The sequence below is a fragment of the Dryobates pubescens genome, chromosome 27, assembly GCF_014839835.1.
Source record: "Dryobates pubescens isolate bDryPub1 chromosome 27, bDryPub1.pri, whole genome shotgun sequence".
Classification (NCBI taxonomy): domain Eukaryota; kingdom Metazoa; phylum Chordata; class Aves; order Piciformes; family Picidae; genus Dryobates; species Dryobates pubescens.
In genome coordinates this window covers 14,830,509-14,843,450 of record NC_071638.1, presented here as the reverse complement: position 1 = coordinate 14,843,450, position 12,942 = coordinate 14,830,509, and the positions used below count along the sequence as shown (strand labels likewise).

The 12,942-nt window shown below is 41.9% G+C and overlaps 2 protein-coding genes across 2 annotated transcripts in view; both read right to left on the bottom strand.

The window, feature by feature from the left end:
* HDAC10 (histone deacetylase 10) overlaps positions 1 to 12,942 on the bottom strand; it is a 44,244-nt gene that overhangs the window by 13,519 nt on the left and 17,783 nt on the right. The window contains exons 2-3 of the mRNA XM_054173927.1: positions 3,655 to 3,721; positions 2,730 to 2,864 (exon numbers count right to left, since the gene is read on the bottom strand). Coding sequence (XP_054029902.1) covers positions 2,730 to 2,864; positions 3,655 to 3,719 — 200 coding nt within the window. The 5' untranslated portion in view covers positions 3,720 to 3,721. The remainder of the gene's footprint in view (positions 1 to 2,729; positions 2,865 to 3,654; positions 3,722 to 12,942) is intronic.
* Positions 8,272 to 11,988, bottom strand: LOC104297423 (secreted frizzled-related protein 2). Its single transcript, XM_009897350.2, has 4 exons — positions 11,140 to 11,988; positions 10,434 to 10,603; positions 9,434 to 9,526; positions 8,272 to 8,618 (listed from the first exon to the last, which is right to left on the bottom strand). Exons 1-4 carry the CDS (start codon positions 11,424 to 11,426, stop codon positions 8,308 to 8,310), a joined length of 861 nt encoding a protein of 286 aa, XP_009895652.2. The 5' UTR covers positions 11,427 to 11,988; the 3' UTR covers positions 8,272 to 8,307.

The following is a 12,942-nucleotide window of genomic DNA, read 5'->3' as shown; positions in this document are numbered from 1 at the left end:
CAGTGGTGACAGTAAGTAGTCTTGCTTTCCAAAAAGGTTCTTTGTTCATCATGCATCAATCTATTTCTCAATCCACATTACGTATAGATAGTACCCCAACAAGAACTGAACTAGGAGTCTGACAGTCATCAGTGTGAATTATAACAGAGAATGTGCATCTAGTCCTCCCTTGTTCTATGGAAAAAGAGTACTTGAATTAATCCTTTATCAGATGTGTATTAACTCCATCTATGACTGGTTCGAGAGTGTAGTAAGTACTAACACACTAGCATCAATGTCCCCCAGTTCTCTGTAACTACTCTCCTGCCCTTGTGTAGTGAGCTGGAAATGGAGGCTGCTTTCCCATCTGTGTCCTCATTTAGGATACAGTGACTACATATGTGCTCCTCTAGGTGGACAATGCCAAAATAACTAGAATTTCACGACAAAATAAGACACATTAGTGCTGTCTAATGAAAATAAATGATGGCTTCAAAATGAAGAATTTAAAGACCACACAAGCTTTGTGGCTAACTGTGAACACAAACAGAACATTTACATGAAAGTGTTTCAGAAAGAGAAGAGCTCTTTTATTTCTAGCTTCCCTATGGAAACCAAGACAAGACTTGGCAATTTGTCCCCAGTCATCTAGCAGGAGCAACTCAAGTGGTAGTAGCAACCAAGGCTCATCCATACCCAGTCAGCAACATATTTAGTATGTGTGGGATAAGGGCATAGTTTACTGTGGCACAGGAATGCAAGTTAATTTAGTGTGCTTTGGGACCAAGGTCATTTACAGGCAAGAGATAAGTATTGTAAATGAAGATCCAAGAATGCAGCCTGCAAAAGTGACTGAAAGAAGGAGTCTTGTGAAGGCAACATGGCCCTGTTTTGGCTTAAGTAACAAACACCCAACTTCAAAACAGATTCTGAAGGCCAGAGTGCCCAAATGAAGACCTCTGCCAGATTAACTACAATTTTAACACTAAAGTTGACACCCCTCAGTATGATAATGAGCCAAATACATGATGAACATACGACTATGTTAATCAACTCTCCACCCAAATCACACTAAATGACACCTAGAAGCCACAGACAACCAGGACTAGAGTATAAAACCCATGAGAAGAACATCTCTCTGGGGACAACAGAGGTGCGGTTGGGGCAGCAGCCAAGAGGTGCAGCAGTGGGTGAAGAAGCAGGAACAGTTGGGAGGGAAAGACTGAGATGAGGACAATCAGTGAGCTGTGCCCCTTTTCTTCCACCCAAGACAGAGACATCCTTATTGGCAAGAATTGCAACTTCAATATATGGCTTAACTTCTACTGCATTTCTATTCTATAGAGCTATAGCAAAGGTTTGCTTCTCTGATGGTGCTGAATGTTACCCAGGATTTATTGCCTTGAGATCATCTTGCAGTCAGTAAATTTAGCACTGGCAATTCTGAGTCTGTTTTATCTGTCACCTTAATAAATTAAACCATTTGATTAACTCTGTGAACATATATCAGAGCAAGTCCTTATCAGGACCCCGAAAAAAGACACAAACATTAATTTTGTCAAATAGTTCCAGTAAGAGTCCTAGGCTGTGAGACAGGCAGATATCAGGATGTTACCTGCAGCATGACATTATGGAAATAAACTATGCTGGTACACAGAAATAATTGCATTCTAAAAATCAAATATGTTCTTAGGAAAAAATAGGTTCAGCAATCTGAAAACTTAAGCATGCCTTGGGATCAAGCTATGCTCCTCGTGTCAGGGCCCTGCATGCATCCCTTCCTTCCTAGGGCTGCTGGGTTCAGAAAGGGCAGAGATAGTAATACAGTGGTCACCTTGAAATAGAGAGCTAGGAGCCTCAGTGGAGGCTTACTCCAAACAGCTCTGCTAAGAAGTCTCCCTCTACTTCCCTTGGTACTTGCTTTGAAGATAAGTGTCTCACCCTTGACTACGCTGTTGTTGTGTTGTGCAGCCCTGTCTGCGTCTGGCCATGAACACTAATAATCTGGACCTGTGGACTGACTCTCCACTTTGACCTCAGACCTGCCGTGACACTACAGCCTTGTTGAGCAATCTAAACTCATGGCTGAATCTGGTTACCTTCAGCAGACCTGTGCTGCTCATCTTGTTTGGTATCATGTGATTGTGCCCTTGTACATGAAGCCTCTACTTCCAGCTGCTCTGTCATCATGCTCTGCTCTTGACTCCCCTTGCCACTGGCTGACAAGGGCAAACAAGCACACAAGCAACACACAGAATCAATCACCTGCAGCTGGTTGCAGAATCATCACATCGAGGTGACAAATGCCAGGCAGACTTCATTGCTATGATTTCAGGCGTGTTGCTGCTCCTTTGAACTCCCCCCATTTAGAATTGGCTGCCACATTTTCTGTTTAGTTTACTCTATCTCAAAGATACTTGGGAGAAAGAGGAAGTTATCTTTCTAAATAAATACCCTTTTTTCTATACTTTTAGAAGTCTTGTCCCAATTTTTACTGTAAGTTTACTTTTAGTCCTATGTATTTGTTGCTTAAGAGCCCAAAAGTGAGAATGGGGATTCATACTTCAGGACCTACACCACACTCAATGTTATTTCTCTATCTTTAAGCAGGACATATTTTTCATTGAAATTACTAGAACTCATTGTGGCTTGGAGCAGACTTTTTAGAATAGAACAATGTATGACCTGGAGGTATGAGATCTGTTATTTCATTGAATTAATCTGAATGGTGATGAAAGTAAATTTCAGACCTGTGAACCAACAGGATCTCTTCCTCACTTCCTTCTCTGGCAGGCACATGGACACATCTTTCCACGAGATGGTAACGTTTAAGCTGCTCATACGAGGATGACAGTCTTTCTGGCACTTCAATATCACACACAGGACTAAAAAAAAGCAATAATCAAATTACTATAATACCATACCAGCACAGCTAACAAATGCACTTTCTCGTGTCTTCTAATGTAAGAAGAGTCAGTACACTCACAGGGGACATATGAGAATAAAAGAATACCAAAATCTTTAAATGTTTTTTGGTTTGGAATTGAGCCAAAAATTGGTTCTAAAATGTGAAAATAGAAAACTAAATATTTAACAAACAAACACAAAAAAAGAGAAACACAATAGCATGATCGTTTCATGTCTCACCACTGAAATTAGCAATGCTTAACTACAAAACCACGGATGCTGAAGAGCTGTAGATTACAATTAAGGTGAAGGGAGACACAGGTTTGGGAGAGAGCACAACACAGGACTGTTACCCTGAGCACTGCAAAGGTACTGGTCTTATTTATGTCAATTTAAGCAAGTGGTATATACCAATTTCTAAATTAATTTAACTGACAGGTTTCAGCTGAGTAAGTATAGCTGAGGAAGTATATTTTTCCCAAGATCAGTTATTCTTTAGGGTTTATAAACAATTTAATTAGTTTAAAACAGGGGGCTAATACTTCTTGTTAAGGCCTGCCAGACTAGAGGCCTATAGCTTCTCAAATCCAGCTTCAGCTGAACATAATGGCATTTGGATACAAATTGAAGACTTCTGTGTACTAGGAAAGCAACAGGGTATCTATCACCAGATATTTCCTACTATGCTTATAAAAACTGTACTCACTCAGTACTTCTCTCAGAAATCCAAATAAGAAGCTGTTCATAAAAAGGACAGCAGTGACTTACTCACTCCAAAGTAGTTTATGAGTGGTCATTTCCTCATCATAAATCAGTGCTGTTCCTGAAGCCATCGCTACAGACGGAACAAAACAAAAAATCCAGATGTATAAATCAGCCAAGAAATAAATAGATCTTAAACCAAACTTGTATTAGCTAATGAGAAAATACATACACAGGGTATTTGCTTGCATGACAATTTTGCACTTTGGACTTTGTACTTGTAGAGCAAAATTCAAGAAAATCATTCAGGCTTCCTCCCAGCAAGACTGCAATGAGAGGCAGCAGTGTGAAGGTAAGGGCAGAGAACTGGAAAATGGATGCACACTGGCAGGATTCACTGTTGTTACCTGAATCCTCAAAACCTCAACACAGGCATTTCTAGCACAGGTGACTGGGCTAACCCAGCTCCCCATTCCTCTTTAGCCCATGCTCAGGGCCTTGGAAAGACTGTTAAGGATCTGTGCACTGGCTTGTTTCCTCTGCAATTACACACTGATACTCAATTTTCACGACTGGTGAGAATGGAAGCAGCTACTTGTGAGAGCTTGTTATAAAGCCACAAAGTATGAAAAACAGGATTATAATACACCACGGATAAAACAGTCAGACGGACCCCTCGTGTTTAAAACTTGATCGTTCTTGCAAAACCCAAGACAGACATTTAAGACACACGGATGCGAGTCAAGAGGATTACAGCGCGCAGCCAGCCGCCGCGCTGCCTCACCGAAGCCGCCGGAGGTCGCGTTACCGCCAGGAGGGGAAGCTGAACAGCCCCAGACGCCCTCACACAGCGCGGCCGAGTCCCCGGAGAGAGCCGATGCCAGCGTCCCGACCTTCGGAGCAGGTCCGCGACCAGGCCCCGGCCTGCGGAGACGGCGAGCGCGGGAGGCCTGCACGCCACAGCTACACAGCGCTGCACACCGCAGCTGCACAGCCGCACGCACAGCCCCACCTTCAGCCCCTCCCGCTGCTTCCGCGGCGGCGGCGGCACTGCCGAGCGCAGTCCCCGCCCTGCGGCCCGCGGGGACTTTAAACGCCTACATTTAATTTTCGCCGGTAGTGGTGCCGCTGCACCTTTCACTGGTGTATAACCGGCCTTAACGCGTATACCAAGACAAACTTTTACGTTGCTAGAGCTCTCTGTAGTAGGCCTGACCGTTTGAATTGTGTCTTCATGTCAAGGAAAGTTCAACCACGGGTATTGGTTTAGTATGTAACAAATCCCAGAGCAAACAAACCTCACAACCCTGGACTCTATGGTATCCTCTAATATAAAGAGAAGTAAATAATAATTTGAACGAAAATGATTGCTTCCTCATTTTTGCAGAGTAACAAGGACCTCCTTCTCAGCAGATAACATCAGACGCCTCCTCCCTCCACACCAAGCTCAGGTGTGGACACTTTTCCTGCAGCTCCTAAGTGGGTCACTGGCTGCAGGGCTGCCTATGGCCCTGGGAGAGCCTCCCTCAAAGCCCTTCTGGGGCAGCTGGCATGAATAAAATTATGACAGACTTATCCTGCAGGGACCTGCACAGACCTGGACACTTGATTGATGGGGCAGGAGCTCAAGCAGTGTTCTGCTCAGTTCCCTCAGGGGTGTATACTGAAAGGAAGAGGAGAACCCATGCCATCAACAAATGGCTCAAGGGATGGTGCCAGCAGTGGAATTTTGGGTTCTTTGATCAAGGGGCAACTTTTACCACACCTGATCTGCTGGACCTAGATGGGGTGAATCTATCTAGAAAGGGCAAGAGGGCTCTAGCACTCGAGTTGGCAGGCCGCTTTGGGAGGGCTTTAAACTAGGTCTGAAGGGGGTGGGTGATGAAACCAGTGTCTCCAGAGAGGAGAGAAAGGGACATAAACTAGAGTTAGTTGAGAAAGCAGCAGCCCAGCTGAAGTGCATGTACACCAATGCACGCAGTATGGGTAACAAACAAGAAGAACTGGAAGTCCTGGTCCACCAGGAGGACTGTGATATAGTTGCCATTACAGAAACATAGTGGGACGGTTCACATAATTGGAGTACTGCACTGGGGGGTTACAAGCTGTTTAGGAGAGACAGGCGAGGGAGAAGAGGAGGGGTGGTCCTGTATATTAGGGAATCTCTTGATGCCACAGAACTTGAGGTAGGGAATGAAAGAATTGAGTGCCTGTGGGTTAAAATCAGAGGGAGGGTTAACAAAACTGACATCCTGGTTGGAGTCTGTTATAGACCACCCAACCAGGATGAGAAGGCCGATGAAATATTCTATAAGCAATTGGAGGCTGTCTCAAGATCATCAGACCTTGTTCTTGTGGGTGACTTTAACCTGCTAGACATCTGCTGGGAACTTAATCCAGCAGAGAGGAGGCTGTCCAGAAGGTTCCTAGAGCGTGTGGAGGACAGCTTCCTGATGCAGCTGTTAAGTGAGCCTACCAGGGGTCAGGCTCTGCTTGACCTGCTGTTCTCAAATAGAGAAGGGCTGGTTGGAGATGTGATGGTAGGAGGCTGTCTAGGGTGCAGTGACCATGAGATAGTGGAGTTTTCAATATGCAGAGAAACAGGGAGGAACAGTAACAGCATCCTCACTTTGGACTTCCAGAGGGCAGACTTCAGCTTATTTAAGCAACTGATTTGGAAAGTACCCTGGGTAGCAGCCCTTAAGAACCAAGGGGTCCATGACAGTTGGGCCTACTTCAAACAGGAGCTCTTGAAGTCACAGGAACAGGCTGTGCCCATGTGCCAAAAGATGAGTCACTGGGGAAGGCGACCAGCCTGGATGGGCAAACAGCTCTTGAAGGAATGAAGGGGAAAAAAGAGGGTGTATCACCTTTGGAAAGGTGGGGAGGCAACTTCAGATACATTTAAGGATGTTGCTAGATCATGTAGGAGAAAGATTAGAGAGGCAGAAGCCCAGTTAGAACTTAAGCTGGCCACTTCTGTGAAAGATAATATAAAGCATTTTTATAAACAAATTAATGCTAAAAAGAGGGGCAAGAAGAACCTCCACTCCTTATTGGACCTGGAGGGTAACATTGTAACTAAAGATGAGGAAAAGGCTGAGGTACTAAATACCTTCTTTGCCTCAATTTTCAAGAACAAGGCAGGAGGACTTGAGGATAACTGGCCTCCTGAACTGGTTGATGGGGTCGGGGAGCAGTGTAGTGCTCTCTACAGCTACCTGAAAGGAGGTTGTAGCCAGATGAGGGTTGGTCTCTTCTCCAAGGCAACCAGTGCCAGAACAAGAGGACAGTCTCAAGCTGCACCAGGAGAAGTTTAGGCTCGAGGTGAGGAGAAAATTCTTCACAGAGAGAGTAACTGGCCATTTGAATGGGCTGCCCAGGGAGGTGGTAGAGTCACCGTCCCTGGAGGTGTTCAAAAAGGATTGGACATGGCACTTGAAACCATGGTTTAGTTAATCATGACGTGTTGGGTGATAGGTTGTACTTGATGATCTCTGATATCTTTTCCAACCTTGTTGATTCTGTGATTCTGTCACTCAGCAGGATCAAATGTACTGACTTTCTGAACAACCTATGTTTTCCTGAGCAGTGATTTTATTATACAATATACACTCAATACTCAATTCCTGACACACACCCCCCGCCCCCCCAGCTTCTGCTGGTCTTCCAGTTCAAGTTAGGAAGTGATGGAGCAGGTGTCATCAGGAGCATGCATACAAACCTGCACTTCAGGGGAACATAGTGAGAACCCAGACCATTACAGCAGCATTTTAGAATGCTGCTGACCATAAACTTTTCTTATGCTTGTTTCAAGAAAATATGACCATAATAGACCCTGTATTACTGAAGTAGCTTCAGATTTATGTATTATAAATAACTTTTTGTTGTCTATTACACATGTTTACAAAACTAAAGTCAATTTCTGTCCATCTTCATGAGATCTTAAGTGTCAATATATCACACAATGAGGATGATAATCATGTGGCCACAGTAATATTGCACATTTCTTTAATATTATTACTCTATTAGTTCCATGCAGACCACCTAGACAACTGGTAACATTTATACATTGACTTTTTTAATGTCTCTGGAAATGAAAAAGAACCTTTCAGTAGTAGGGACCTGATTCAGATTCCACTTGAATCATGTTATGTTCAAGATGGTCATGCAAGAATAAATAGTTTTTTAAATTACCTTTAGCCTATGCTCTCAGTTGTTACACTGAGATCTTGTAGCTGGTGCAAATCATGTCATGCCTACAGTTACTTATTTATATTTATTCCACTGTGATTCTGGCAAAAGTGACCAGCAGAGGGCTGCCTTCTTTCAAAGTACTCTAATAGGAGAAAATGAGGCAGATTAACAAATCATTAAGCAAGGGAAATTTTAGGTAATGGCAGAGTGGATAGTACAGAAAAATAAATTAAAAGTAGTCAGACAGATAAACACTGTTTTATGCCAGCTTTTGCACACATTAGAAATGTGAGGGTTTTTTTCAGTAACTCAAAGAAACATTTTTACATGGTTGGCCAAGTTCAAACTTGATCTGAATAGCTGTAACACTGCAGAGGGGAGGCCTGTGGTTTTAAGTTCAGCTTATTATACAATTTAAAAGGAAATGAAGACTTTACATTCCACTTATAATACATTGTTATTTACAACATAGATTGGGCATAAGAAGTATAATAATCTTTTTACAAGTAATATGATAAATAGTTACAAACATTTATGATATCTCCACTTCTGAGTGGCCAAAGTCAGCTGAGAGTCCTTCCTCTGCCAACGGTAAACCTGGTTTACTAAAATGATGCCTTCTTCAATATTGCCCACAAGGAGGTACACCATGGGACGATGGGTTGGAGTCATCCTCTGTGTACAGTTTTCATTGACAAGCAGCCACTGTTGTATCATACTCTGAGTTTCATGAGGCAAGAGTGACCCCTGGGTAATGAATTCTACTTGACATTCAATGTTATACTCTTGGTCACCAAATGCTGTTCTTTTCTTGGACAGCTTTACTTTCACTGCTAAGGGGGAAAAAGGGGGGAAAGATGTAAGTTACTCCATCTACCTAAATACAGAAAGAAACATTACCAATAAAAGCAGGATGATTCCTTTAAAATGCTGTCATAATTTATGTGAAGAGAGTCCATGTTAGGAACTTCTCAGAAGAAATAGCCAGTAATACTTGAAGACCACCCTTTTAGATACTCCCTTTTCATTATAGGCATCTACCTACCCCACTTGACTCCACCAACATTCTTTTAGCAAGAAATTTTCTATACCATTTGATTTAAAGCCAGCCAAAATTACTGAGAGTCTCTGCACTGACACCAAAGGTTTTTGCAGGACATTTCTAGGACAAATTTAAAAGTATTTCCTGTCACTGCAATAAGACAACAGAAGGCAAGAATTTATTTATCTGATACAATTTTCTGAGTCTCCTTTTCAGTTAGCTACATAGCACAAAACCCTCATGCATGCAAATAACAAGGATAGGCTATTCACTGGTAAAACACCAAAAACTTACTTTGGGTTTAACCACTAATAAAAGGCAAACCTGCTTATTTAGCTGCTTTTGCCAGAAGTATTTTCTTTAAAACATGTTGTACTACAACATAGCCAACTATAAAAGAGCTATCCTTTCCTGCAAAATAAATCCTCCTTATATTTTGGTTAGAGAGAATATATTCTGCAAAACAACCAAAAGTTATCAGCAGCCAAACTCCTAATCCTCAGAAATCCCATCAGAAACTGTCACTCATTGTAATCCCAATTTTAAAGCATTTTAGAAGAAGAGCTGTTAGTCTCTTTAATGGCAGCTGTATTAGCAAGGACTTACCAAAGTTACTGTCACAGAAAACGTCCAGAATTCTTTTGTGAGGAAGGAATTCCTCCACTGCTGGGCAGGCCTGGCAAGCAGGCTTTGGCAGGACTGGTAAGAAATTACAAAACCTCATCATTATCATTTAGAATCTTTTGGTTTTGGGTTTCTGCTGTCAAAGCTGAGAACCCACTGTTTAACCACAGAGATGACAGAAAACACAATTGGGCAGTGATAATGTAGAAAGCCTACACACACCCCTGAAAACATGGCTAGGTAGTTTTAATGTTGGGGGGGTGGGGTTGCAGGGAAGGAAATTTCAACCCACCACATTACAGGAGTGTCATTTTCCCTGGGTATTCAGTTCTTCTTCAGAGTGACAAATGCAATTATCAGCATCAAATACTGTATTATTTTTCACACAGATATGATGGGTGGGAAAGAGGTTAGGTGGCTGATTCTGTCAGTGACTCTGACTGCAGCCGTGCTAGGACTGTGAATACATGAATTTGAGTGTGCTAGCAGCAACTGATCCCTATTTTTTTCTGCAGATGTTAATAAACCTGAGTGCATTTGAGGATTTGAACATTAATGTCATGATAACTTGTGCTTCCCTAAGGAAAATCAGGTAATAAATCGTCCCAACTTTTCTAAGCTGATCTGAGAACCAGTTCATTGTATGCATATGTTTATCCATGATAAGGACCATTGATATGCCCATAAAGAGACCTCAAAATAGACCAACCACAGTGTACTGTTGTGGGTATGATACTGTCCATAGCTGTGCAGGGTGATAATCACTTTTTTTTTAAAGTGATATTGCTTTACAGTAGTTAGTACCTGCTGCATTGTACACTGCACGTATTAGCACTTTCCCCTGCCATCTGCACAAACAGGGTGAAGCAGTACAGACAGGCATGACTCCATTTATGCAGACTGGCTGGAAACTTCCTTGTATCTCCTTGATTCCCAGGAACACAGAGTATGACCACCCTCCCTTCTGCCATTTTCCAGCTACCTTTGTGCAAGTATTTATATTCCTCTGTAAGAGATGCCAGGCACATGTCCTCATCTGCAGGGAATCGATTGCAGTCCAGACCATCAGGCCAGGAGTGTCCATGGCAGGCGAGCATGGGAGCGCAGCTGTCACGGACAGCAACGCACATGCTCCTACAGGGATGGATAAACCTGTTGCCAGAGGAAATATCAGACTAAACCAGTTAAACTCACTCAGTGATAACAGAAGCTCTTGCAATGGTGATTTCTGTGCAAAGCACACCATCTTCACTGATATTTAACATCCTTCAGTAATAATATAATTCTAGAAGTGGCAGCTGTCCAAACTATGCAAGTGGTCTACATATGGACTGGGACTAGTTTACAAGATAAGTGACAATTTTAAAAATGCTTTTATTGCAACCTGAGAAAAACTTCAGCATGAGCCTGATCCTACTCACAATAGGTGCTCCCACCATAAATTAAAGAGCATTAAATTTCAATTGTAACAAAATAAAATCTGATATGTTTTGACAGCAGCATTCATTTTCCCAAGGTGAAATAGAGTTTACATTTTCAGTACCTCTCTTTCTCATGAGTACCAAAAAAGTTAACAATTATTTCAGAAAAAGTGGAGATCACCTTTAGATTACAATAAACATGCCATTTATTTGAACCCTATTCTGGCAAATAAAGGCTGGAAGGTCATGCCATCCTGTGGTACTTACGTATCTAAACAGACGGGTGCAAACAAGGAGCACAAGAATGTCCTCACATGGGGGTGACAGTCTGTGTGCACAAGGCGCTGCCAGGTGGTGGATTTTAGGATAACCTCTTCCATGCTGGTGTGTCCCATCAGGTTGGGAAGTCTCATTTCAGAGTATCCAATCTTGTGGCACATGTCCATCTCCTTGGGTATCACCACACATTTTGTGGATAATCCGATGTCAAAGCCTATTGCCACTCTCAGGAAACCACTCACAGCAAAACAAAGAATTTTTGCAGTCAAGAACATCTTCCAGTGACTCACGGGCTGCTGAGCAGGGATCTGTAAAACCCTCTGAGTACAGAGGCATGCTGAAAACCTTGTGGCTTATATATCCCAAGAGCTTAATGAACTGTTGGTTATCAACTGCTTATCAAATCACTTGAGACAAGACCAGGTCTTATTGCCTATTCAAGGGATTGTTGTGATAACCAAGGGGGTGGATACAAAGTATAGAAGTGTGTTCCCTAAAGACACCAATGTGGTATAGCCTTTCACATGACCCAGGGTGTCAGTTGCTGCAGCATGCTATGTGGCATATTAAATTTTGACACCTAGAAGGTTTGTTATGTGCTTTCTAAAACAAATTAAGAGATCCCCCCGAAAAACAGTTGGGCAGACAAGCTGTCTCCTGGGACTGCTGTGTCTCCTTTGTGTTCAGACACTGCTGACAGGGCAGAAAAAACAGCCCAGATTGACTTATCAAGTGAAAATGTTTTGCTTGTGCTAATTGCCTGTCTCTTCCACTGTTTTACAATGTAGAAGAGCTACTTTCTTTGTTCAAGAGCTATAAAACTGACAGCCTCCTACTATTAACCAAGTATTTTGTCTGGAAATTTAGAACCCTATGCTGTGACATGCTAGAGGACCTAACTGCTATTAATTTTAATAGGTACCTGAAAATACAGAATAGTTTTACTGATTGGATTATGTTCATCTCAGATGGCTACAGAACTTGCATCTTTCATTTATTCAAGTTCAGTGGTGGATTTAATACTGTGGGACTGGTTTTGGCTATCAGTATTTATTCAGAGTGAAAAGGCAGTTACATGTCTGAAGAAACATTTTTATTCTTTCAAATCAACTGGGCTACACTTAAGGTTGCTCAAACAATGCAGTGTTTCACCTATTTATTAATAAATTGTCATTACATCAGCATAAAATTTCTTCGAGTTAACAACATTACTGAGTACATTATTAGTGTAGTCCTGATGAACAGCTCTTCACTGTAGAGAAGTTGAGGAATCAGTTAAGGTCACAGAGGGTCTGTGTAATAAGTAGCTTACCTATTAAGAATAGAAAAAGTCAGATTATTACTTAGTTTGTGGAAATTTCTGGTTTGATTAAAACATTTTTCCAAATAGTTGCAGGTGTTGGTTTTTTTTTCTCCCCAGTTCATATTACATTGTGTACTAGCAGAAATGTTTAGATCATTTAATAATAAGTAGGTGAAGTAGGTGTAAAATATCTGTCTTGATTACTAGGCTAAAAGGGCCATGTTCATAATAGTGCATCATCAAGCATTACTGATGCTTGATTGAACTGTATTTTACAGAAACAGAAGGTTTTCATGCTTTTACCTGGATGCAGCACACTTAGGCAACGTGCTACATATGATTTATTTGTTTATTCCTAAATGTTACATTATTATTCCTAGTGTCTTGATACCAATGACAAACCCTCATTGATTCCTCAGCTGTCTTCTTCACTCCAAGTGACTGGGAAAATTACAGTATCTGTTTAAGCAACTCAGAAAAAAAATGAC